The sequence below is a fragment of the Saccopteryx bilineata genome, chromosome 1, assembly GCF_036850765.1.
Source record: "Saccopteryx bilineata isolate mSacBil1 chromosome 1, mSacBil1_pri_phased_curated, whole genome shotgun sequence".
NCBI classification, from domain to species: domain Eukaryota; kingdom Metazoa; phylum Chordata; class Mammalia; order Chiroptera; family Emballonuridae; genus Saccopteryx; species Saccopteryx bilineata.
In genome coordinates this window covers 387,029,650-387,056,224 of record NC_089490.1, presented here as the reverse complement: position 1 = coordinate 387,056,224, position 26,575 = coordinate 387,029,650, and the positions used below count along the sequence as shown (strand labels likewise).

The 26,575-nt window shown below is 39.2% G+C and overlaps 1 protein-coding gene across 1 annotated transcript in view; it reads right to left on the bottom strand.

Annotated features, from left to right (window-relative positions):
• Window positions 1–26,575, bottom strand: part of HSD17B12 (hydroxysteroid 17-beta dehydrogenase 12) — a 158,050-nt gene that overhangs the window by 12,281 nt on the left and 119,194 nt on the right. The window contains exons 6-8 of the mRNA XM_066251322.1: window positions 25,661–25,705; window positions 9,420–9,454; window positions 1,891–1,972 (exon numbers count right to left, since the gene is read on the bottom strand). Of these exons, the coding sequence (XP_066107419.1) occupies window positions 1,891–1,972; window positions 9,420–9,454; window positions 25,661–25,705 (162 nt within the window). The remainder of the gene's footprint in view (window positions 1–1,890; window positions 1,973–9,419; window positions 9,455–25,660; window positions 25,706–26,575) is intronic.

Sequence of the window (26,575 nt, the reverse complement as noted above, 5' to 3'; positions counted from 1 at the left end):
TAGCCATGGAAACAAAAATAATAAACCAAACATTTAACACTATAGCTTCTAATCATTCTTTTTACTTCAAATGCAGAAGAGACCTTCAAAAAACACCTGAAGCCCTCAAGTCATTTTTATCTGCCACTAAATAAAGTCTTCTCTCATCAAATATAATATCCAGATCAAATTTTGATTTAACTGGTAATGGCTCTCCTTACCTTTTCTTTTTTCAGAAAATTACTCTCCAAGAAGAAATGTTTGATTATACAACAAAGGAGGCATTCCTCTTCCTTACTAGCTATTCAAACAGAAACACAATATAAATTCTGTTAAACTCTGTTCTATGAGAAGAAAAGAGCAAGCATTCCCTTGCCCCTATGGGATCCGAGAAGTGTAGCAATGAACCTGGCAGCCCATCTTCTGACAGCACAACTTTCCATCTACGGGTGAAATACAATGTACCAGTGCTCAAATGGGGACTCAACCTCAGGCTTGAAATGCAAAGTATCGACAATAACTCTACTCGGGTCCCAATAATTAGTGTTGTGTCCATGGAGCAGCAGCCTCTGGAGTTCACTCATCACTTCAAGAAACCTGGTGTTCATTTGAAACATGCCCGCTGCCTGTTTCAGAGCTATATAGAAAGCAAGGAGATTTCGGGGGGGGGGGGGGACGTAGCTTTTCCAAAAGACAGTAGTCACTGTTTACGTTGTTCCAGTGGACGAAAAAAAATAAACCAACAAAAAAAAGCCCAGTGAAAAAGAAGGCAGGCGTTTTGCTCTTATCTTTCCCTGACCCATTGCACGTTTTTATTATGTCTTATATTTTGCTCATTTTCCCCTAAAAGCTTATTTAATTTCAGCATCTCAGCAGTCATTTCCATTGCAGAGATGTACCCTACACCTCAACAATGTACGTGCAGATGATGTTATTGACCTGCTCGCAGTAGGAAATGCATTCCCAATTATTTTCCTAGTAGTAATGTGAAGAGGTGAATGGTGACACATAAAATTACTGTATTTCCCTACATATAAGATGCTCCTATGTATAAAACACACCTTAATTTTGAGGCCTGAAATTTGAAAAAAAAATGTATTTCATAAAGTTATTAAACTCAAGTTTTATTCATCATAAAATTCATACAACTCCTCATCACTGTCAAAACTCCCATCCATTAGCTTGTCCTCCTCTGTGTCTGATGATGAATCACTGTCTTCATTAATGAGCACAAAACAAGCACGAAAAAGCAGGAAATACAAGTATAAAATCTATAACCACTGTATAAGACGCAGCCAGTTTTCAGACCCCCAAATTTTCTGGGGAGTGCATCTTATACATGGGGAAATATGGTACAACATCTTACATAGTTTTGGAAAATTCTTGTCTTGCCCATAAGTGACCATAAATATCTGTGAATTCTGAATGTGGCAAAATATCCACACTCTCACCCTGTTTATCGTGTGCCTATTATGTGTATTTAAGTGCCACTGGCTGCAATCCTACTCAGTTCTGAATACTTCAACTGATGCTGTATGAAGGCGATTTATTCATGAATTAAATCCCCAATCTTAGATTCATTAACATTATGCTCTGATTGACTGAGCTTACTGGCCTAGGTCAGCTTTCTCTGGGACGCGCAAACATCAGTCCTGAGACCAGTAAACTATCAATAGTGGGAGGAAACACTCATCCGTGGATCTGCGATCTTGGTGTCCCGTTTATAAAGTTGATAACACCCAGTCCTCTTTGGCTCTGCTCCCTGGAAACTAATGCAGGGTGTCTGCCTTTTCTTCTCATTCCATTTGAAAACTGCCAAGAATAGAACTTCAAGCAAGTTCTATGCTCATTTCTGAGATTTAAATGATTCCTCATGCTTGTTCTGATGTGATTTACTAAAACACCGTTCACCTTGGTTGCGGAGTAGATGGTCAGCAGTGGGACCGGGAACATGCCGCTGGCAGAGGATATGTTCAGAATCGCCCCTTTGGATCTAAAAGGGGAAACATACCATAAACAGAATGAAATCATCTACACAACTGTTTGTAAACTACAGATGCATATATAGGTTTGAAACAGAATGACCCAGATGTTTTTCTAACAGACATCTCTTCTTGCCTTTCATCAGCATGTGATGTTCTGGTCAGTGAATGAGGCATAACTCAATCAACTAAAAATAGCTCTTGTTTGCAATTAGCTCATTCCTCAGTCTTGGTAAGCTGGGGCATGACCGGATCAGACCTACAGTGTCCTCAAATTGCTCTGCACCCTCTGAGGTGTTCTCTGCTCACGGTACCAAGTATTGTCACTTTTAGAAACACTTACACTCCTCGCATGCTTTTGTCTTGGCACATGACCACATACTATCTTGCTGTAGTGTTTAATCATGTCACGTGCATACACATTTTTGTCCCTCAACAAAATCCTAAGCTTCTGACATCACAGCCCTTGTCTTCACTTTTCTTCAAAACACTCAGCACAGTCCTGAGCATGTAATCGGTAGTTAACAAAACCCGGAAATGAGTCCTGCCCTCCTCCCTTCCCTAGGTTGTAGATATTCAGGTGCTAAATGAAGAGTTGGCTCTAACCTACAGTGCTATAGCTCACCAAACCATATTTCTTTAGCCAAAAGGCAAAGCTCAAAAGTTTGTACTGTTAACTTTTAGAGACTACTGAAAGTTAAAAGTCAGAAAGTTATCAGGAGTCACTCATTCCACAAATAAGTGAAAGTTAGTTTGAGGAAACAATGCTATAAATACACAAGTTGTTAGCAAGGATATATGGGTTAGGTAAAGTGTGGAGTTAGAGTTTCAGGAACTTTAGAATTAACCACCAACTCTTCCCCCTCAAGCCCACTCTTCCCCATAGGGCGTGGTCCCTCCTTCAGCTCCCCGTGTCCTGTGCCCTGGCTCAGGCTCCTGTCTTGGGCGTGGAGCCTCCTTCAGCTACGGCGGCCGAGCTCCCCATGTCCTGTGCCCTGGCTCAGGCTCCTGTCCTGGGCGTGGTCCCTCCTTCAGCTATGGCGGCCGAGCTCCCCATGTCCTGTGCCCTGGCTCAGGCTCCTGTCCTGGGCGTGGTCCCACCTTCAGCTATGGCGGCCGAGCTCCCCATGTCCTGTGCCCTGGCTCAGGCTCCTGTCCTGGGCGTGGTCCCTCCTTCAGCTATGGCGGCCGAGCTCCCCATGTCCTGTGCCCTGGCTCAGGCTCCTGTCCTGGGCGTGGTCCCTCCTTCAGCTATGGCGGCCGAGCTCCCCGCGTCCTGTGCCCTGGCTCAGGCTCCTGTCCTCCTGTCCTGCAACCCGGCTTCTCACTCTTCTCCATCTGAACTGACTTCCCCCAAAGCCCAATTTTTCAACATTAAAAAAGGGACTATATAGACCCTTTTTATGCGAAATAATAAGAGAAACATGATTAAATGGCATCTAAGTTGTTTTAGACATAAATCTAAAAAGAAATAATCCCCAAAGGTCACCCAGTCCATCTGCCAGCCCCCTGGCGAGATGCCGCTTCGCCTGTCAATCCTCAACTTAATGTGTCACTAAAAACAAGTTGTTGTTTTTCCTCTTTTTTAACTGAAGTCCTAATTTGTAATACATGCTTTCTTAAACAGTGAGCTACATTAACATTTTGGTCAGGGAAATCAAATCTCAAATTTAAAAATGTTATATTAGGGTTTTGAAGAAAGTTAGAATTTAGTGAATTAATTATATCATCTTTGTATTTTTCAAAAAATCATTATTATTTTGTATCAGTTTCAGGTGCACAGCATAGTGGTTAGACAGTCACATATGTTACAGTATTCCCCCTGATATTTCCAGTGCCTACCTGGCAAAATGCGTAGTTGTTAACAATATTATTGACTGTATTTTCACCTTGGTATTTTTAGCTTGTGTCTCACAGAGACAGAAAAGCCTTTTCTTTTTAAATTTTTCAGGTAAGAGGGTAAGAATCTCTATCAGATGTTAGAAGCCAATTACTCAAAGGTAAAAACTCATGCATTAGCAATGAATACCTAGTAATTTCATTTTATCTATATTTGTGAAAAACTCTTTGATCAAAATGGTCTAAAAAGCACTTCTATTCTGGAGACATTTAATATAGTAGGAAGTTATGATGTTCATAATATCTTGATCTTTTTAGGGTGTCAAAAATGTTCCAAAATTAGATTGTGGTGACGGCTGCATGGCTTTGAGAATATACTAGAAAAAATTTTATGGTATATGAAATGATCAAAATAAATCTGTAAAAAGAAATAGAACTATATTTATGATATATTGAAATGTGCCACCTTTGAGCTCTGAGCAGATCCCAATGAAGTGGGAGCTACAGGAGCAATTCGTTCTCACCAAAATAGACTCGTCAAACTCCACTCACCAAAGCAACGATTTCAATACAGGAAAATTCACTTAAAGGTAACAAAAACGTCTTCCCATTTTCAAATAGAATAGATCAATAATAAAATATGTCAAATTATGCAGCTATGCTTCTTTAATTGTTTACTCCTCAAGTCAACTGAGATGTTTGTTTCTCAAATATTCTACCCTTATTACAATTTCTAGGAGGTAGAGTGAGTTTAATTAAGCAAAAATGTCAGAATTTAAGGGTACTTTATTCAAAACACAGTATTTGCATTCTAAAATACATGCAAGCAAGTCTAAGACCAATAAAGTATAAGGCAAGAATGCACGAAACTTAAGTAAATAAAAGGAAACCATTTATAACCATGCTAAAATGGCAGCAGAAAAAACACCCCTGCTACAAAAACACTGTGCTACCAAAAAGCACTCGTATTTGTGTCTAGCAGAAGCTTTCCTCCCACACCCACACACAAGACAGCACACAATTCTCGCTCTCTTCTCTCCAAGGATAATCATATTCACCTTAGTTTTGTCTGAATCATAAATAACAGCCTGGTGTAGCTGCCTTAATCCTTGTACTGTACAGAGGATCTATTCTTTATGTAGAGGTGGGGATGGGCATTTGGGAGTGTAAGGCACAAACGACTTGCCTCTAAAATCAACTACTTTGTTGAGCTCTAATCCTCTATCTGAGCAGAATTAGTGACGTCAAACCAGTTTCCATGGCACAGCCAGACTCATGACAACTCTGTTATATCAAGCAGAAGGACAAAATGGGCTGCACTTAATTGCACACAGAAACAAACATAAAACCAAACCCTGGTTAATCTCTCATTTTCCAGGGACTTGGGGAACAATTCTGAGATTGGAAGGTACATTAAGACTATTTGCTGAAGTTCCATAATGAAGACTTGCATTGCTTCAGCACATTTCCAGTTTGTTATGACAAATAACCCAAATAAACACGTCAAGTGATATTTTCTGTGATACAACATTCTTAATTCATCACACTTCTTACTTGCAAACAGCCACATGATGGTGTCTCAGCGGTGCAAATTACTGAGGATTTACTAGAACTAAAATACTGCAAAAACAAAGCAGAGAACGCCAATGCTAACAAGAAGGCATCTTTTCACATAAACAAGTTCTCTTCAATTATTAGCCCTTCTCAAAAGTAAAATGTTCAACTCCCCCTAACCATATAAAACTCAGCACTGGGCATTTATAGCTTCCTATGGTTAGAATTCCCTCAGACCTGGGAAATGCCCAATCACAACACTCTCCCCTTCACTGTCACCCGGATTAAAAAAAATGCCAGAGCTTTATTCTTCTATACATGCCCCTCTGATTCCATCAGACTGTTATGGTAAACTGGTCCATAGCTCTAGAAAAATGTTGTTACAGAGGAAGTGATAGGTCTCCTTTAAAGTAAGTCATGATTCCTACCTTCCTCAGGAACTGAACCCTGCCTTACACCGTAGGTGAGCAGAGAGGTGGGGAGGCGAATGTGCTGCTGTTAATGGAGCACAGGGTCAGGCCTGATGCGGACAGCTCACCCTGTATGCAGGTGGATGGCCATCCAACGAGACTATGTAAAAAGCTATCATAATTCTTCCTATTTCCACTTTTTATCAAGGATTGCAAAGGTGTGCTCTTGGAGGGTCATTACTTTTATTTTTCAGCTTAAATATAATACTGAAATTGGTACAGGGAGTTCTCTAACAGACTCTCAAGAAGACTGAGAAAATATCAAAAACAGTTTTATGGCAGAAAAGAATCCTGGAACACAGGGGTCAGGTAGATAATTAGAACTAGCAATCCGAGTACATTATACAAATATTGCTTTGTTGAAGAAAGTTTGCAAACATTTACTGCTTGAAAGAGTACTGCCTGCCCTAAAACACCATAACATGTCATAATTCCACCTTAAGCAATACAGTATGAAAGAGGCTATTTTTAGCTTTTCTATGGTTGTTATGGCAACCACCTTCTGGCTCCAGCTGTACACAATGTTTATAATTCCAGGGAAGTGGAAAGAACAAGTTCCCTCAATAATGTAATTATGCACTTTCTACCTCTATGGTAATAATACCTTAGTCTAATTGCAGATACTTGTTTAGTGATCGTCAGCGGGCCCTCGGCTACAGTTCTAGAGCGTTTGGAGGATCTCATACATCAGAGATAGAATCAGTGAAAGGGAAAAAACCCCCAAAGGATCTTTATATAAGATTCTGCTTTTACTAAACAGATATGAATCCTATAGAAACCAAACATAGAAAATATGCCATTTGTGGACAGTATAAAGGGAAGGCTATACTATAATCATTTATAATGCATAAGGCATATCAGCCGATCTGTTAAATTGGAGTTTTTCTTTCCTCTTGGGCACACAGCTAATAATATTTCTGGCCTCTCGAGCAGTTAGTTGTAGCCTCTGACTGAGTTCTGGACAATGGAATGTGGGCAGAAGCGATACACATCACTTTCAGGCCTGGCCCATAAAGTCATCCTTACTCTCTCTTCTCATCTGCTAGCTGAATCCAGAGGACTCAGCAGAGAACTACAAGGCCCAAGGGAGGAAGACCAGAGGCCCTAGGTGGAAGGAGCCTGAGACCTTGAATAACTGGGTAGAGCAGAGCCCTGATCACAAATTCACGCTGGCTGTGATGCAGGGAAAAATCAACTGTTACAGTGTTAGGCCACTGAGATTCTGGGGTGGCCTGTCAAAGTAGTAGCCTACCTTGACTACTACAACTAGAAACTCCTTTAATTCAAGTGAAGAGAGCTAACTTGAATTAAATATAATTCCAGGGAAAACCAAGAGAACTGTTTATTACTTCCACTTACATTTCTTACCAGTTCTTAGCAAGTGTCACAACCATCCCCCATGATGTCAGTTTCAGTCCAGCCTATGATGGTTTTCTGCCAGATCACTTTTTTTTTTTTTTTGTATTTTTCTGAAGCTGGAAACGGGGAGAGACAGTCAGACAGACTCCCGCATGTGCCCAACCGGGATCCACCCGGCACGCCCACCAGGGGCGAAGCTCTGCCCACCAGGGGGCGATGCTCTGCCCCTCCGGGGCGTCGCTCTGTCATGACCAGAGCCACTCTAGCGCCTGGGGCAGAGGCCAAGGAGCCATCCCCAGCGCCCGGGCCATTTTTGCTCCAATGGAGCCTCGGCTGCGGGAGGGGAAGAGAGAGACAGAGAGGAAGGAGGGGGGTGGGGTGGAGAAGCAAATGGACGCTTCTGCTATGTGCCCTGGCCGGGAACCAAACCCGGGTCCCCCGCACGCCAGGCCAACGCTCTACTGCTGAGCCAACCGGCCAGGGCCCCGCCAGATCACTTTTCAACCTCAGCTTAACATCAACTCAATTTCTTAAAGGCAAGGATCCAATCAATGCATCTTCTTGCACTGCATGATAAAATTCACTCATGAATGCCTGTTGAATGGATGGATCCTTTTCTTGCCATTCTTTGCTTTGATGCTCCAACCACAACTGTGATCATGACTGTGAAGCTTACAGAAATAGGCGTGACGCTCCTAGTATGTAGTGCATTTACTAATTATGTAGCTTCATAGCCTTCATTCAATTTAAAGTACTGAAATTCGATTACTCTTTTAATCCAATACCTTATGATTTGCAAAAAGATGTCATAGCCATTATCTCTTTTGATTTAGTTTTCACCAACACACTTAAAAAAATCCTTTTACAATACTTCTGTGATTTATAAGTATTTCATTTTTAATGGATGGATTTCCTATTCTGAATTAATACCACATCACTTGCAGCTGTCAAAATAGGATTAAGATGGCCCAAATTTCATCCCTCCTGAGTTCTACTCTGTCCCTCCTAATTCTCTGCTTGGGTTCTAGTCTGGTTTGACCACTGTCACTTCCATATCCGACCATCAGGAAGACACACTCCCATGGTCAACCACCAACAAGCAGTTTGAAGACTTTAAAAAGAGAAATTTCACTAAAATCAAGCTATTAAAATATACAAAATTACATATACAATGGAATTACAAACAAAGAGCCTTGCTAAGAAGCAGTTTTTTAACCAGTCTCTGTAGATGTCAAACAAAATGGATTCCTAACCTTAGTTTCCTCATCTAGACAATGATGGGAGGCTATCAGAGTTAATGAGTTAACACATATTACACTCTTGGTACAGCACCTGGCACATAAGTACTCAATAAACATTAGCTGATGTCCCTGCCTGAAGCTGGTCAGAGGTTTCTTCCCAGAAGTAGAGTCCTGGGTCTTCCCTTTTCAGAGCTGTGATTCCTTTGGCTGTCTTCCAAATGTAAAGCTATTTTTCAGAGGAAGGATGACTGTAAAGCCCTAAATTTAGCAAATGATCCAGCTTGCTCAAGATGCAAGCCCAGCTCTTTTCAACAGGTTTCCTTTGAAGGTCTAGCCATCATTCAGGCTTTTCCAAGGGCAGAACAGAGTTCAATCACAATTTCACACTTCATGCTATTTCAAATGCAAGAACCCAACAACCCATTTCTCAATGAAAATTAAGCTATCTAGCATATCCTAGTGGAACCCAATATTAAGCGGAACAATAAGTCCATTGGACACAGTCTTTTCCTCCAATGGTGGCTTTGACATCTTATAATCACTTTATAGCCCAAATTCCTCATACATCCATGCTCCCAGTAAGAACTGGAAAGCCAGAAGATGGGGCCTTCCTTCATGAAACTCAACTGATTTGGACTCTGAGAGCATACAGCTTTAAGAAGGTATTCCCAGGAATATCCCAGGAACTCTATCCACCCCCTCAGAATAGCAGGCAATTGAGTTAGCGATGGTGACTCAGGCAGATTTTTTATCCAGATCTAAAAGAACCACCGCAACCCTGGAGGGGGAAATGAAAAGGGAATCGAGTGGAAAAAGCCTCCACCACCAGATGACTCACACTTCACCCTGTGACTCATCTGGCACATTACTCTGTCACTAAGACATGGAGGATAGGTTCATTAGTCACTTTAGTGAATTTTTCAAAGAAAGGATTCTCCCTATAAATAACCAGGCGCTCTGTCTCTCTAGTGTTGGGGTGTGAGCTCGTGACTCACCTTTCCACCATGCCGGGCAGCACCAGTCGTGTCATCTGCAGAAGAGAAAAACAAAACATTCGTGATGGTTGAGGACACAACGGAGAAAAAGGGAAGACAACCCACCCACACAAACAAGAAGGGAATCACAAAACCACGCACCACCTCTACAGACAGCTGTTTCTTTTCTATAGTCTATAAAATTTGACTGTGCCAAGAAAAGGAATCAGAGGAAATTACTGGAGAGAAGGCTGGGAGTATGTTCAGTGAACTTGGCTAAAATTATTCTTGCCTGATATATAATACTGGCACTGAGAGCTTCAGATAATTAAGGATTTACGGAGAAATCTAAGTATCCCAAAATGCATTTTAAGGAAAGGACCTGGGTTCTCACAAGAAATACATGCCTATAAGATGACTTAAGCTTTCTAATCTCAAAAGCCCAAATGATCTTTTCCTATCAAAAAAGCCTTTAGAAGAATGCCACAAAGTGTCATGCTGGCAAATATTAAGGCTATTTTCACGTTCGTTTTCCTTGTTGCTCTAGCGAGTTGTAAATGAAACTCATCCTTAGAGAAAGTTGAGGTTAACACATAATCTCAAGTAACCAATAATGAAAAAAGCAACAATACTTGCACTATTAAAGGGCTTCCTAATTGTTGGCTCCACACATATAAGATGATGACAAACTATTCGTAAACTCTAAGATATGATTACAAAAAGTTAGGATATCCACTGGCTTAGTCAAGGCCACATCATAAAGTACTGAGGTTAAAACATGAATTCTTGACTTCTAGATATCATCAACTGTCTAAGAAACAAATGCTGCTTTGACACAGAAAAGTATGCATTCATGCTAAGCATAGCAATTTTAAGCTTTTTGTCTTAAATAAATAATATGAGGTCTTAATTAAAAGAGCATTCTAATGAGAAGAGAATTTTTTTTCCCTAGAAATACTGCCTACTACCAATGGGCTGTACATTTTTTTTAATTGAGGTAACATTAGTTAATAACATTATATTAGTTCCAAGTGTGCAACACTATAATTTTGTATCTGTATACACCACACCATGCTCACTTCCAAAAGTCTAGTTTCCACCCATCAGCATATATTTGACCCCCTTTCCCGACTCTGCCCTTCCCCTACCTCCTCTTCTCTTTTGGTAACCATCAATTGTTACCTGTATCTATGAGTTTGTTTTTATTTTGTTTGTTTACTTTTTGTTTTATACTCTACATAGATATAGCTTTTATCCTTTTCTGTCTGACTGATTTCACTTAGCATAATAACCTCAAGATTCATCCATGTTGTTGCAGATGGCAATATTTCATCTTTTAGAATGGCTATTATCAAAAAGATAAATAATAAGCGTTGGCGAGATTATGGAGAAAGGGAAAACCTCATAACACTGCCGGTGGAAATGTGAATTGGTGCAACAACTATGGAAAACAGTATGAAGGCTTCTCAAAAAATTAAGAATAGAGTTACCATATGATCAAGCAAGTCCTCTTCTGGGTATTTACCCAAAGAATATGAAAACACTAATTCAAAAAGATACATGCACTCCTATGTTCACTGCAGCATGATTTACAATAGCCACGATATGGAAACAAGCTAAGTGTCCATGGACAGAAGGATGGATGAAGTTGTGCTACATACATATATGAGCAAATACTACTCAGCTAGAAATATTTTAAAGAAAGACAACGCATCCAGACCTCACCAAGGTAAAATTTGCTATGCAGTACTCCGAATCCAGTTGTCAACCTTGGAACTGTTGCATATACTTTTCCAATAAAAACATGAATTTGAGCTAACATCACACCATAAAAGAGAGATGGACACACTACCAACTTCAAAACAGTCAAAGAAATATCTTCAAAGCCTAGGGGAATTATTTCAACGGAAGCATCTGGATTTGGCTAAATCTTCTGGGCCAGATAAAAAAGAAGAAAATAAGGTGAAGTTTGGTCTAAAGTAAATTCTGTATCTCCTTCCTTCCTACATGTAAATCTATGCTTTGCCTATTAATCTCATCTTCATAGAATGATGGGGTAGACTAGATTGCCAATTGTCTTTCAACATTCATTCTTTCCATAATATATAATCCTTGAATTTTCATGGAATAAATGGCCTCTTTCCCACCCTAACTGCCCCCCATAATACTGTATTTTCTACTTTCTCTGTCAGATCATGTTGTCTTATGACTATCCAATAGATATGAACATAAGTAATACATATAAATTCTTGGTCATGCCCTTAAGGGAGAAAAAAAAAATGTATCTCCTCCTCTCCGCCTCTCCTCCTCATCATGGCTAGAGTACAGACGTGACAGCAGGAGCTACAACAGGCCAGAAAAAAGCGATGTGCTAAGGCAGGGCATTGAGATAAAACGAGGCAGGATCCCTAATGACTGGGAAGCTACTATGCCAAACCTTGATTACCTACCCAGCTTTTTAGCTGAGAGAGAAATAAATTGTTATTTTAAGCCATTCCTAGAACTCTGTTACAGCAGCCAAGCCACTATTCTAATACAATTTACCATTTGCATTACTAAAGACCAACCAATATTAATATTTTAAGACTTAACGTTTCCCAAAGCAAACTCAATCAGAAATTATGCTGACAGTCCAAATAGCCTCACTATTTCCTAGTTTTTAAAACACGACTCTTGTTTCTTCTTTTTTCTAGGTTTGCTTGACCCAATTCAGGATGTGCCCATTGGGCCCTAAATTACATTTTATGGGACCAAGTAAAAGAAAAAGCTGATTTCAGAGTTTATCCTTTCAACAAACACAGTCACTTCTTTTCTTCTCAGGTTAAATAATAATTCTTACACATTGCCTAAGATGTGTCTTTTATGGGATTACTGGAATTGCTCAATATATAGCTATTGAATGTTTAAGGCAAGTGTGGTATGTAGTCAGACCACAGTGCTAATCCTGGCCCTTCCACTTACTAGCGGTGTGGCCTTGAACTAGTTCCTTATCCTCCTCTGCAGAGTACTTATGCATTCCATGAAGGTTATCTATATTACAGGTTGTCATATTCTGAATCTCAAATAAGGCACTGTAGACAATGGACCTAGCATAGAGCACATCCCACAGCAAGTCCCTGAAAGGAAATATGTGTCCCTTACTGCCAGTAGGCACTATTCTTTTAGGATGCAGCACCAAAAAGCATCTAGGCCTCCTTAAGCATACTGTGCCCTACACAGTTTAAAGCCAAAATTAGTGACACATTTTGAGGTCATGTAGTTCAATTCTCAACACGGAAGTTTCCGGACAGTTCTGTCGATATTTAAAAATACCTAAGTTGGGATCTTCTTGGGGTATTAGAATTGTTCTAAAATTGGATTGTCATGATGATTTGCAACTCTTTAAATTTACCAAAAATTATTCCACTGTACATTTAAAATATATGAATTTTTTGGAACATTAACTTATCTCTCAATAAAGCTGTTTTTGTAAAAAGTCTCCAATAATTATGTGGATAAAAATGAAAGAACAGCCCTGGCCTGTGGTGGTGCAGTGCCTAAAGTGTCGACCTGGAATGCTGAAGTCCCTGGTTCGAAACCCTGGGCTTGCCTGGTCAAGGCACATACAACAAGCAATCAATGAACGGCTCAAGTGAAGCAACTATGACCATGATGGTGAACCTTTTTATAAAAACCGCCCACTTTTGCAGTGCTGGTCAACCTGGTGCCTCCCGCCCACTAGTGGGAGTTCCAGCTTTCATGGTGGGCCAATCGTGGGTTTGGTTGCTCCCGCTACTGCCCACCATGAAAGCTAGAACGCCCACTAGTGGGCAGGAAGGACCAGGTTGACCAGCACTGCAAAAGTGGGTGGTTTTTATAAAAAGGTCCGCCATCACGGAACTATGAGTTGATACTTTTCTCTCTTCCCAACCTTGCTCCTCTCTCTGTAAAATCTATAAATAAAATCTTTAAAAAAAGTTACAGAAAGAATCGCATTCACAAAATACATTTGCTGTTACTCTATCAAACACAGGAGATTAAAGAGCTCTAAAAATGGCTATGCATATCAGCTTATGGCCTGGAGAAACAGGAAGTAATAAAGAAGTCATCTTCTGTCCAGTGGAGGTCATGCTATACTCAAACCTGAGCTCAGGGATGAGAACTCACCCACTGTCCAGCAGGAGAACAGATGTTTATATAAATAAATCATTAGATGCCAATGCTATGAGGGGTACCATAGAGGTAAGGACAAAGGGCACCAATGCTTAGGAGAATTAGTTATGTCTGGGGAATCAGGTACAGCTTAACATATTAACAGTTAAGAGAATAAATTGGCATTCACTAGGCAGAAAAAAAGTAATTGAAAAAACAATGCAAAAATGCAAACAGCTACAATAAACAACAATGTATGCTACAGAATTGATACACTATAAAAAAACTTTTTTTGTTGAATAGATGAAGCAAAAAAGAAGTAAAAGTATGGGCATCCTAAAATATGACATGCAATTTGCATATCTCACTAAATCATGTACAGCTCCTGTGCTAGTACAAACAGATGTACATCAGGCATATTAACAATTGTGGAGTGTTTTACTGCAAGGATAAACTAGATGCAGTCTTAGCAGTATCTAAAAACATTTTTTATTAAGCATGTTTGATCAGGGGACCACAATGCTTAGCTAATGTATTATAAAGAGGTCCCTAAGCATTTTATGAACTGAAGCTATTATTCAGATCCCCAAAGTCCTGAGATCACCAGAAGCAGAATGAAGGACAATGTTGATGATAAAAATGTTCTCATCCAGGGGTAGGGGTGTGTGTGTGTGTGTGTGTGTGTGTGTAATAAGAGGTAGAGGTGTGTGTGTGTGTGTGTGTGTGAGAGAGAGAGAGATAAGGAAATGGGATGGTACGTGCAAAGCAGCTAAGTAGGGTCACAAGGGTGGCCGCTGACAATTCAGCTCCCTATACAAAAGAAGAGAAAAAGGAATAGGCTTTGTAGGCAGCAATCTGGAGAACTACCAGGTACGTTGACATCATCTGATGATGGATTCTTTGATTTTGACCATGGGTCTCAGTACCATAAGAATATTTAGTAAGTGGTCATTCAGAGTTTCAAAGTTCAATTCAGATTTTTTTTTCAAGACATCAATTTATACATTTACATATATAGCCCAACAAGAACCATTACCTAAACCTGGAATAATGAGGCAATACAAATGCATATATTGGGAGCTATATTTTTTCATTACACTGTGTACATGTCATATATTAAATGTCTCCTTTCTGAATGGCAAAAATTATCCAGAAGATGATCAGATAATCTAAAACCCCACAAGATATATCTCACAAAATTACACCAACAGCATACTACACATTAAATATGTTCTTGATGGTCTTTAGTGTCTGGACATGTTATAAATATTCCCCCCTCCCGGTTTTATTGAGATATAATTGACATATAACTTTGTGTTAGTTTAAGATGTTCAAGACAATGATTTGATATATGTAAACAGAAACAATTACTACAATAAGCTTAGTTAACATCAGAAAATATGGAACGCTTTACACATTTGTGTGTCATCCTCACAAGGCCACGCGACTCTAGAATGTTCCGATTTTAATATAAGCTGCAAAGCAAGCACCAAAATATTTTTAAAACATCCCCTAATTTTTGTGAGCAGTATATTTTCTTTACACATGTGAGTTAAAACTCAGGAAGTTTTAATACATCAACACAAAGAAAGGAGTAGTGTTTTCAATGCCTGGATATTAAAGGGCCTCAAACAAATGCCTGATGATCAAATCGTCTATCAAATCCTCTCATGAAAGTGTTCAATTCTTTCATGTTATTCAATTGGCTGCTCTTTTTAAATTCTGACTCTAAATTAGTTCTCTTTGCCAAAATGGAGTATCTTTTCTGATCTGTCAAATAAGAACAACATTGAAAGCCTGAGAAAAGTTAACCTGAAATCTGCATGCTTTTGTGAAATTGATTGATACCTTCATCTATAGTTAAATTACCTTTCCCTCTCATCAGATTATAAATCATAAGAAATTCAACTTCAAGCCTTCTTTGTTAGGGTGTGTGTATACAAATAGGTCTTAATATTCTATGTATAAACTGTGAGGCTTCACTATGTTTACATTGAATCAAATTATCCTTAACAGCAAGTTTCACATAGGACATTTCAACTAAGCTATTAGCTATCTCATTTTACTTCCTGTGCATTAAATAGTACCTTGATATTGGTTATTTATAGCAGATACCAAGCATTTCAGTGAAATCTCGCTATCTGAACTCCATTACACAGCTCACAAGTTGTTTCTGGAGCTAACTCAATGTGCTAATTTTAGGTCCAGCAATTATCATTGCTGGACCAGGAAATTTTTGTTTCTCTTAAGATATTGCTAAAGTGAGATTTTTATAACTTGTAAGTTCAGTGGTTAACAACATTAAAAGAGAAGTAGTAAACATGATTTCTACACTTGTTTTCTTCTAGGTTGGAGCTGTTTCTAAAAATGTATAGCAAACAATTTTAATTTAATTCATTCCTGGGAAGTAAAGTTGCTGCAATGGCACATCTATAGCAATGAGAGTTCCAAATCCTTTCCCCTATCGATATACATATATTTTTAGTGGCAGATTCATTCATGCACACCACAAAAAAAGTCTTGTAAGCCTATAATCAAAAAGAGAAAGGTCAATATTTGCTATATCACCCCTAGATAATGCATCACCTTGTATGCAAGTTGGCCATAGACTACAACTACACACACAGATAAAGTGAAGTCTTTATCAATGACAGTTCCATTTAGAATTCCTTTGGAGAACAATGCATATTCATTTCGCATAGGGCAATATTTACTGGTATATACATACCTATGTATATTCTGAACAGAAAATAAATAGGAGGCTCATTTAGTTCATACAACATCAAAATCAGTATTATTAGACCATTTAGTTGAGAGAGCTCACTCAAAAATGTACTAAGCTAGAAAATCCTTGAAAATGTTATATTACAATGTAACAAGCATCTTGGTATTCCTCAACATTTCTCATATTCTTGGCAATTGCTTCTATTGTTCTGTAATTAGAAAGCTCCCACAATTAATGATAATTTCTGAAGGAAATTAACATTAATAATTCTTTTCTCTTTACTTCTCTGGCATCATAATCAAGAGTCTGTAGAAGGAACTTAATTTTATACTCCAAAGCCAATTAGGTTGCCCACGTTTTAGTTTAGTATGAAACTGATAACACACGCAAATTATACAAATTATGCAAATTATCTTACAAGCAAGTAATTTATTTTTACAAGCAAATTACTTTTGTATCATGTAACCTCTGGCATTTGATCATTTTGGGGAGATAACGGTACAAAGAAAACACTATTTCATAATGCTAAAAAAAAAAAGAACAAAAAAACCAAACGAAAGGTGAAAATTCAAGATAATTTAGTAAAGTAAGAAAAGAAATAGGTGGGGAGAAGGGGGGAGGGGAGGGGAACAAAAAAAACCAGATAGAAGGTGACAGAAGACAATTTGACTTTGGGTGAGGGGTATGCAACATAATCAAATGTCAAAATAACCTGGAGATGTTTTCTCTGAACATATGTACCCTGATTTATCAATGTCACCCCATTAAAATTAATAATAATTAAAAAAAAGAAATATTGTCACCTGTACTGCTATATTATGTAAATAGGAAATAAAGTGTAACAACTCGACGTAGATTCCAGGCAAAGCCCCAAGAACCCAGGCTATTTCTATAATAATTAGGACACCACAAATAGCAACTCTGTTCACCTCTGCCCTATACCCTCTCCCCCAGAGTCACATGCTTGGGGTAAACAGGATTCGAATTCAAGCAACTTCAAAATGAATCCATACAAATTATAAGAAAACAGATTCAAATGCCTTAAACAAGTTTTCAATTGGACTTGTTAACAGTAATTTTAGAAATCATAGCATAATGGTGAAAAGAATTACATAAAATAGCAACATGTTACACAATGCCTGTTTTGAAGAAATTAGGTGGTGACTCCATTGGAAGTCACATTAGAATGATACAGTACACAGTTCCTTTGGCAAACTGTATAATTTGAGCTCTGTGTTGCCAAGAGTACTCCTTAATTATAAATTCTTACAATTGTACCTGTATGACTGAATATTTACTGTGCAGGGAATGAAAGCTTAATTAGATAAAGTTTATAGAATGCCCTGAGATCTCTGAGTACTACAGTATTTGATTTTCCTCTTTATTAATGTTTAAGTCTTTGTGAAAGTTAAGAGTCTTCTTTGCCATTTCCGCTCACCCCATATTACTTAACCTGAAATTCAACCTTACACCATAAAAAACAAACATTTTGTAATAAATTCTAATTTAATATGTTAAAATAATTTAACAAAAGAAAAAGAAAAGAACTTTCCAAAACAGAGGGCTGTATGTCAATTAATAACAATGACTCTAAAGTCATAGCTTATAAATTCTAAAAAAAGTTTAAAATAAAAAGAACACATATATCGTCATAGAATGTTCTTTGAAATTTAGCATTCTATAAGATGCTAAGAGTCTCCATCACTTAAATTTTCCCCAAATAAGCTGACTTCTTTAAAAAAAGAAATTTTAGGAAAAGAATCCCTAAAGTTGTCAAAGAGGTTTTTACATTTTCGCCTACGTAAAAGAAATTTCTCCTGTATTGTACTAGCTATACTCTGAGCTAGAAAGAACCTTAGATCCAATCTACAACTATTCCATTTTTTTAAAGACAAAAACTAAAGAGTGGCTGTCACTCAACTGGGCAAACCCCTCCCTTTGTAGTTACATTTGGAACAGCCCATTACCACAAAACCCAATTAGTTAGAAATTTTTAGGAGCATAATGATTGCTGCTTTCAATTGAATTAAAAGACTCTAGATATTAACTTGGAATGTCTTCATCTAGAAAAGCCCAGTGTGGGGCTCAGCAGTGAAGGTCATACTCTCCTTTCTGTAATTTATTAATTTCCTAATGTTGTTAACTTGAATTCTTAGGGCAGGGTTGGGGGAGGGGGTAAAATTCTTAGCATAATCCCTAAATTAAATACAATTAGACTGATGAACAAAGATTCTTCCCATAGATTTCCAAATTAATAGAGGGCTCCCCCTGCTGGTACCGTGTCACATGCCCGAGGCAAATCCCATGTAGGAGAAAGGAAACAAACGCTTCACCTGTGCTTTTCATCCATCTGTCCATCCATGCAAATATTTATCATCCATGGACAGAGCACTGCATCAACTTACTTCTGGATGAGTAACATCCAATGAGTACACACTTATACCGGAAGGAAAAGGCTAGCTTTCCAAAAGCATGCAAAGGGCCTCCTACTCCAGGTGCTTTTATTTCAGAAAATCATAGGAATGGAAGAGATTTATTTAGTTAAAGCCTTCCTAATCCCTCAGCATCACCAAGCAGTTCTGCAATTTGAGTAGACTGAATATTTGGAGTTATTCAGAAAGGGAAATGTAAACTCAAATGCCTAAAAGTGCCAGGTAGGTAACATACACTAGTATAGCAATTCAGACAATAGGGACTAGTGGGGACTGTGGTAATCTGGAGATTGCAGGCCTAACTATTTAGCATATTTAGCTGCTACTCAGCTCTAATCATGTTGCCAATCAGCAGTTCAACTGTGTATTATTTGATTTTCAGACTTTCCCCAACAGAAGCTAGAAATTTAGGTGTGAAACATTCAAGCTTTAAAAAAAAATTATTTTTAAAAATTTATTGATGTTAGAGAGAGAAAGCAGAAGAAAGGGAGAGGAAGGAGGGAAAACATTAATTTGTTGTTCCACTTATTTATGCATTCATTGGTTGATTTTTGTATGTTCCCTGACTGGCGATCGAACCCACAACCTTGGCGTAGCAGGATGATGCTCTAACTAACTCAGCAATCCGGCCAGGGCAGGAAAAATGGCCCAGTTTTGAAAACGCGGCTTGAGCCAACCAAAGTATGTTGATAGGGCACATTCAGCCCACAGACTATTGGTCCGCAACCTCTGACCAGAGTCAGAAAAGGAACTCACCTTCTGCCCGCTCTCCTCTGGCAGACTCAATGCATTATTAGGAAGTCCTCACATTTACTTCAGTGTAAATACCAACAATTGATCTAAGTTTAGCCTTCTAGGGCCACATACAGTATTAAGTGTGATCCTTATTCCCAAATGACTAGAATTTTCAGATTTTTAATTCTTTCTCTGTTTTTTTATTCAAAAGCATTCGCTGTATACCCGCCGTCTGTGAGACCTGGGGTAGCAAATGGCAGGAAAGGAAAAGGACGTGGCTCCAGCAGCCTCGCACGGCCTGTCATCTGAGAGACAGACACTAAACGACAAATGAAAAGCTGAGAGAAGGGAAGAGGCAGTATGCGCTGAAACTGCCCAAAAGACCTAGTCTCATCTGGAGGCATCAGGAAGGTTCCTTATCTCCCTCACACCAAGTCAAGGACACAATCCTTAGTTGAGAACTGAAGGATGAATAGAATTAGCAAAGTAGGGGACGAGGAAGCCTTCCATGGAGAGAGACCAGCCTGAGGGAACACGAGGTTCAGAAGACTGAATGAAGGTGCCTTGACCTGAGCACAGAGAGTTGGAGGCGGAGAGACCGGAAGTGAACCTAGGAGGTGAGCAGGGGCCAAATCAGGTGTGTCCCTCCCGTTGGGTCTCATTACAGAGCCTGGAGTTGAGGAAAAGGAGAAGTCACTGACGGATTGAACGGGGTGTGACACGAGCGGATGTAAAACACCATTTGGCTAGTCTGTGGACAGTAGGAGATAAATTGGATGAAAAAGACTGGTTAGGCTATTCTAGTAGGGCCAACTGAGAAACTTCGGGGCTTGGAATTTGGAAACTATCACTGGGGGTGAAAAAAAGTGACTTGATTTGCAAAATAATTCGGAGGTAGAACTGACTGTCCTTGAGCAGATGTGTGTGTTGCCATGTTTCACATCTTCACTTTGAACATCTGCACTTCTTACAGCCAATCCTGCACTTCTTAAAACTGTCAAGATATAGTTTCAAGTGCCCAGTTTGCTGAATATCTGATGAAGAAAGAACTAAATTAAATTATGTTCCTCTGCTTAAGACTCTTCCTCTCTGTCCCCAAATAAAGCAAACCAAACTCAGCAGGTCTTTCACTCTATGTGAAGGTTGTTAATAAACTTTATCTTGGGGCACACCCTCACCCACTTCCTTCTCTGCACTAAGAAGGTAAGAAAGAAGGTTGGAACATTCCCTCCATTTGTCAGAATGGTAGCCTGGAAATTTCCTGAGGGATGCAGGTATAGGCAGCGCCACTCCCTATGAGCCCCCTTCACTAAGCCCCGTAGTACTTCTGGGTCCAGTGCCATTGGGAGGCATGGTTTTCCCACCCTCAGGGAGCTGCAGACAAGTTCAGGTAATATTGTTTGGGCAGTGCCCATCTGAAAAGGAATGAAGAGTCTGTGGTGTCTTGAGATCCTCACACCGTTTTTGTTTGATTATTTTTGTTTTTTATTTATTTTTATTTTCTTTTAGAGAGAGAGAGGAAGAGAGAGAGATGAGAAGCATCAACTCATAGTTGCATCACTTTTAGTTGTTCATTGATTGTTTCTCATACATGCCTTGACTTGGGGGGGGGCTCCAGATGAGCCAATGGCCCCTTGCTCAAGCCAGTGACCTTTGGGCTCAAGTCTATTAAATTAAAAACAAAACAAACAAAGAACAACAAAAAATCAGGCCAGGAGAAAGAAAGCAACTCCAAATCTGACAGAAGCTAAAATAGGTCATCTCAAATCAGAAACAAAACAAGATAAGATCTTGTCTTTGAATTGGTGTGAATCTCAGTATACTACCTGTTGAAACTGGACTTGTTTTTACCTAGAGTGGTGTCACTTCTTCCTTTTCTACAATTTTTCTAATAATCAAAAGCAGCACAATTTCATTTGCAAATTCTCACAGGATTCTGAGATGGAAAGCCCTCCAGGCATAAAACCAAAACTATTTTAGGAGAGTGTAGTTCAACAGCTGGAGGTTTAATGACCTCTAAACACCACCATTTCTGCTCTGAAGGTCATTATCTTAGATTTTAGCCACAGAGCGTCTGAAATCACAAGGAAAAAACCCTAGCTAGTAGGGCTCTCTTCCAGGTTGGAGTCAATCTATCCGCCACATTGGCCATCTATATAAATTTCCACAAATCACTGCTCTTCTCACCTGAGCAGTTACCTGCTCTGCAGGGAGCAAAAACAAGACTAAATTTAACCCTGAAAGATTTGAAAACAAAACTTGAAAAGCAAGCAACAAGGCCACTAAACACGCCTTAGGTTGCCTCAACTAACAGTATCGTGCCTGGTAAAGGGAAGACCCAGTTAAGTGAGTCTCTGAGAGGGGAGAAAGGAACAAACCTGAATTACCCAGTAAGATGAGTGAAATGATCAGATGGGCTGGAGAGCTCAGTGGCCTGAGCTAAAATGGGAGAAAGAGCTAAAATGGGCTCCATTATTAACCCTCAGAGACCTATAGGCAAAAGTGTTCAGTTACTATGTATTTCTTCCCCAGGATTCTTCTGTGGCAGTCACCACCACTTCGTCTGGTGACCACCTGTAATTCCTTTGGTCAGGATATTCCACTTTTATTATCCTTCTGTTGGAGTATGAAACTTAGGGGGTTTTTACAATTGTCTGACCTCCTGATATGGGACAGGAGCACATGGACTTGGAAGGAATGCAAAGCCAGGTCATTCATGCTCATGGCCTAGCACAGAACTGAAAAGGTGCTGGGGCCCCACCAGCAAACACTTCTAAACTCCCGGCATGCTTTGCAGAGAGTTAACCCTTACCGTGGTTTGGTAAGGATATAACACTTTGACCAGTGTCAATGGTGAGAAGAGGTTGTTCTCTTTCTTATATAAATCTTTTTGATGCATCTATTGTGGCTTTAGGCTGAAGACGTCCACACCCTAATTCCCCTGATGTCCAGCTCCCATAAAACCTTGTAAGATTCTAGGGCAAGACTAATTCTCATCTTCTTTAAAGTTACCTGAGGGCTCCAAACAACCATTGCTACTAAAACTGTAGCCCTGGCCCTGGCGACATAACACAGTCAACAAAAGGACAATAGGCAAAATTCATCAAAATATACCACAGGGCAAATGCCAGCAGCTGAGAGAGCACTAAACTGTGGAGTGCCACCCGCAAAACTTCATCAAAGTGAATGCCCTTTCCTCAGTCTAAATGAAACAAACCCACGTACCATGGCATACATAGTGCCATGTCCCTCTGCCTCTGGTCCTGCCCTTCTAAAGTGTAGATCAGACCACACCTTACTTCTACTTTAGAGCTTCCTATGCTTTCCATCCTTTTGAGCACAGCACTCGGGGTCCTGCACAATCCTGTCCTCACTTACCTTCCGGCCTTCGCTGCTACACACCACTCCCTCCCGCTGAGCGTCCGACCATCTCACACCTGCACCCCTCAACCGTGCTAGAGATGGCGGCTCCCCCGATCCTGGCCCCAGCATAATGAAACTGTCCTCCGAAGGTTGTGAGCTCCATGACGACCAAATAAAGTTTTAAACTGTTTTTCCAATAAACATGTATTCACAAAAGTATAGGAGTATCCATATTTATGCTAAAGATAAAGAATGATTATTTGGCTTAATGAAGAAGTATTTTCAATAGCAAACTGCCTGAGGGCTCTGTGAGATTTGATTTGCCAAACAAAAAAAATAAGTTTACATAGAAAAATTGTAAGCATTATCCAGTTCTGCTTGTGACACTTCCCATCAATATGGTTCACAATATTTGATATGGCATGTTTAACACGTCAGCATTTGTCTCCACTGTCTCACTTCATGGGAACAAGCAGATACACCAATGTGAAAAGAGAAAGTGGAAGAGGAAGAATGATATTAGGACTGGTGGCTCATTCTTCCGTCTTCATTTTCTAACAAACTGAAAGGTTCTCTACAGTGCTGTTGGATTTGAGCTGCTCTATCCACATTTCCCCCCATACCACTCATCTTCAAGCAGGGACACGAGGTGACCACCACCAGTACGTGCTGGTCTGTGCTTGCATGCTGCCGGAGGATGCAGCGCGTGGCCATGGAGCCCAGCAAGTGGACCGGCTCTCACAGATCAAGGGCAGGACCTTGGCCTTTCATCATTAGTATTCTCTCTACTGCCAACCAAAACTGCATGCTCTGGGAGAGAGAGGCGGCCACAGTTTTATACTATACATGTACACATCACTTAAGTTCTGACGAGCAGGAGAAAATACTAACGTGTCTAGTGCAGAACTTTATCCAGTTTACTTGACAGAGGAATTAAAATGATCAGGAGACTAATTTGACTAATTTGGAGCTAGTACTAATTCTATAAAGTAAAATTTAAACACTTAAACATATTTTTCATCATCAACTCATTACAGTATATTATGAAACACACAAACATAATTTCAACATTCATTATTTTTAAGCATTTGGCTAGATGTATTAGAAAAGATTATCAAAGCAATGATATGCCCCAGCCATTTCAAAAGGAAATCCACAAAACATAAAAATTATAGGCTAGAAATAATAATTTTCATTAAAAAAAAGTTGCTCGCTAAAAATAAAGTTATAGTTGCATATATTTAGTAGAAATCACTATCAACTCTGAGTTCTACTAAATAATAGCAACATTTTTTAGAGCTCTTACTATGATCTGGGCACTATTATAAGAAGTTTACACACATTACCTTGTTTAATTTCCAGAACAACTCTGTGAGGTAAAAAGAATGATCATCTTCGATTTATAGACGGAAGCACAGAGGAAGTAATTGCTCAGGTTACATAACTAGTAAATGGGGAGTTATTTAATTAACTTCATACAGATTATTGAAGGACAATTATACTTATATAAATATGCCAAGGGAACTGCCTTTAGAGCAACAGAGCTACGTTCATATTAACCATGATTTAGAAGCACCAATTTTGTGCTCTTGTTCTCACTCTGTTAGCAGTGTACCTCGCTTAAACTGAATCTTATGTGAGAAAAATCCTGGGTCAGTAACAATGAAAAAAAATAGCAATTATTTGTTTTATAAAATTATTTTTCATATTAAAATACGATTTGTTTGATGTGCCTTTAAACAGCAAGCTACCAGTGTTACAAGGTACGTATACATTAAGGATGTAGCTCTCCTTATGACAGAGCTGGTTTACCTGAATCAGCCATATTGATCAAACCATATAAACACTGAATTAACTAAACACATTGAAAGCAACACATAGATTACATAAGGAGAAACACAGCCATACATGAGAAGTTGGATAAGGCTTAAGATTTTAGGGTCCTTGGACTTGAATGAACCATGTAAGTGTTATAATTTTTCAGAACATGAAGACACAAGGAAAATTGTTCTTTAACCATTCACAAGACAGAAAAAGATCAAGATTAGAACATAAAGTAAAAATGAATAATGATGTGCCTATTTATATTTATCAGGTCAATTCTAATAGTTTTGAGTTAAGTATTTTTTGATTTCCTTAAACTAGTGTATACGAGTTATTGAAAATGGATTTAGATTTTCCATCAGTATATTCAAATTCAAATTATCTGACATGACCCATGGGAATTCTGACTCAGGCAATATTTTCTGATGATCTGGTATGCATAATCAAGGTATGGTTGGTTTATCTTAAAAGTACAGAAAAATGGTAGTCAGATGCTCATATTTGCTAGCTAGTGTTCCTTTTAGCATATATTAGTTCCGGTGTCTTTGGTCAACACGTACAATCAACATGGCTATGATGTATGCCTAAGAGCTAGAAACTAGAGTAGTTTTTAGGTGTGGCTAAAAAGCTCACTCTCCTTACTTTATTGCCCCATACTTCCCATAAGATACTTGACCACAATCTTTAACTCATCAACTTCCATGTATCACAGAAAAGACAAAATGGAAACAATCTACCAGCGATGACTTGCACCCTGATGAAAACTCAGTAAAATATCAATCTTCATCCTAAGTTAGTTTGTGCAGTCCCCAGGCCTACATAGTGTTTGCACACAACGGAGGCATTTAATAAATGTTCAGTTGTTAAAAGAGCAAAAGTATACAGACGCCTGCTTGGTCTTCAGCTCTCTCTATGTATTTCCTGAAGACCTAAGGAAATAGACCATTTTCATCTGGAATATACACTTAAATCAAAAGAACAGTTGACTGAAATGAACAAACTGATTTTGAAAGAACCAAAACGGATGATACATTTATAAAGAAGCTGCTTACCTTACAAACAGAAAGGATATTAATATTTATCAGTTTCTTGATGAACTGCAAAAGAAAAATAATTATTTTATATATAGGTTTGATCATGGAAACGTCCATATTTTATATATTTATGAATGATCTGGAGACGCACTGGAAGTCTGCCCAGGTAGAACAGAGACCTTGCGAAGTGACAGGGGTTAGGCGGAGAGACACTGTATTTTACTCTCAGTGTTCCAGTGCTTTTCTAAAAAGAGTGGCAATCCATGCTAATATGCAAAACCCAATGTATATGTGCAAATAAAATCTGAAAGCAAAAAGACACACTTCATCTGAAATACATATGAATAGTTTATAATTTCCCCTCTGCGAATACAGAAAGGAGAAATAATTGAAACTAAGATTTTCAATAATTTTAAAAAATTTCACATATTCTTTCATTGATAGGTTTTTCTAATCTTTTTTTTTTTTTTTTAAATGAGAGGAAGAGAGAGACAGGCAGGCAGGCAGGCAGGCAGGCAGGGAGAGAGATGAGAACCGTCAACTCTTAGTTGCATCACTTTAGTTGTTCACTGATTACTTTTTATACATGCCTTGATGGAAAGGGGGTAGGGGGCTCCAGCCGAGCCAGTGACCCCTTGCTCAAGCCAGTGCCCTTTGGGCTCAAGCCAGCAGCCACGGGATCATGTCGATGATCTCAAGCTCAAGCCAGTGACCCTGCACTCAAGCTGGTGAGCCCGCACTCAAGCCTATGACATTAGATTTCAAACCTGGGTCTGCAGCACCCCAGGTCGATGCTTTATCCACTGCACCACCACCTGGTCAGGCATGTTTTTCTAGTCTTTATTTAAAAATTATGCATGAGCCCTGGCCGGTTGGCTCAGTGGTAGAGCGTTGGCCTGGCGTGCAGAAGTCCGGGTTCGATTCCCGGCCGGG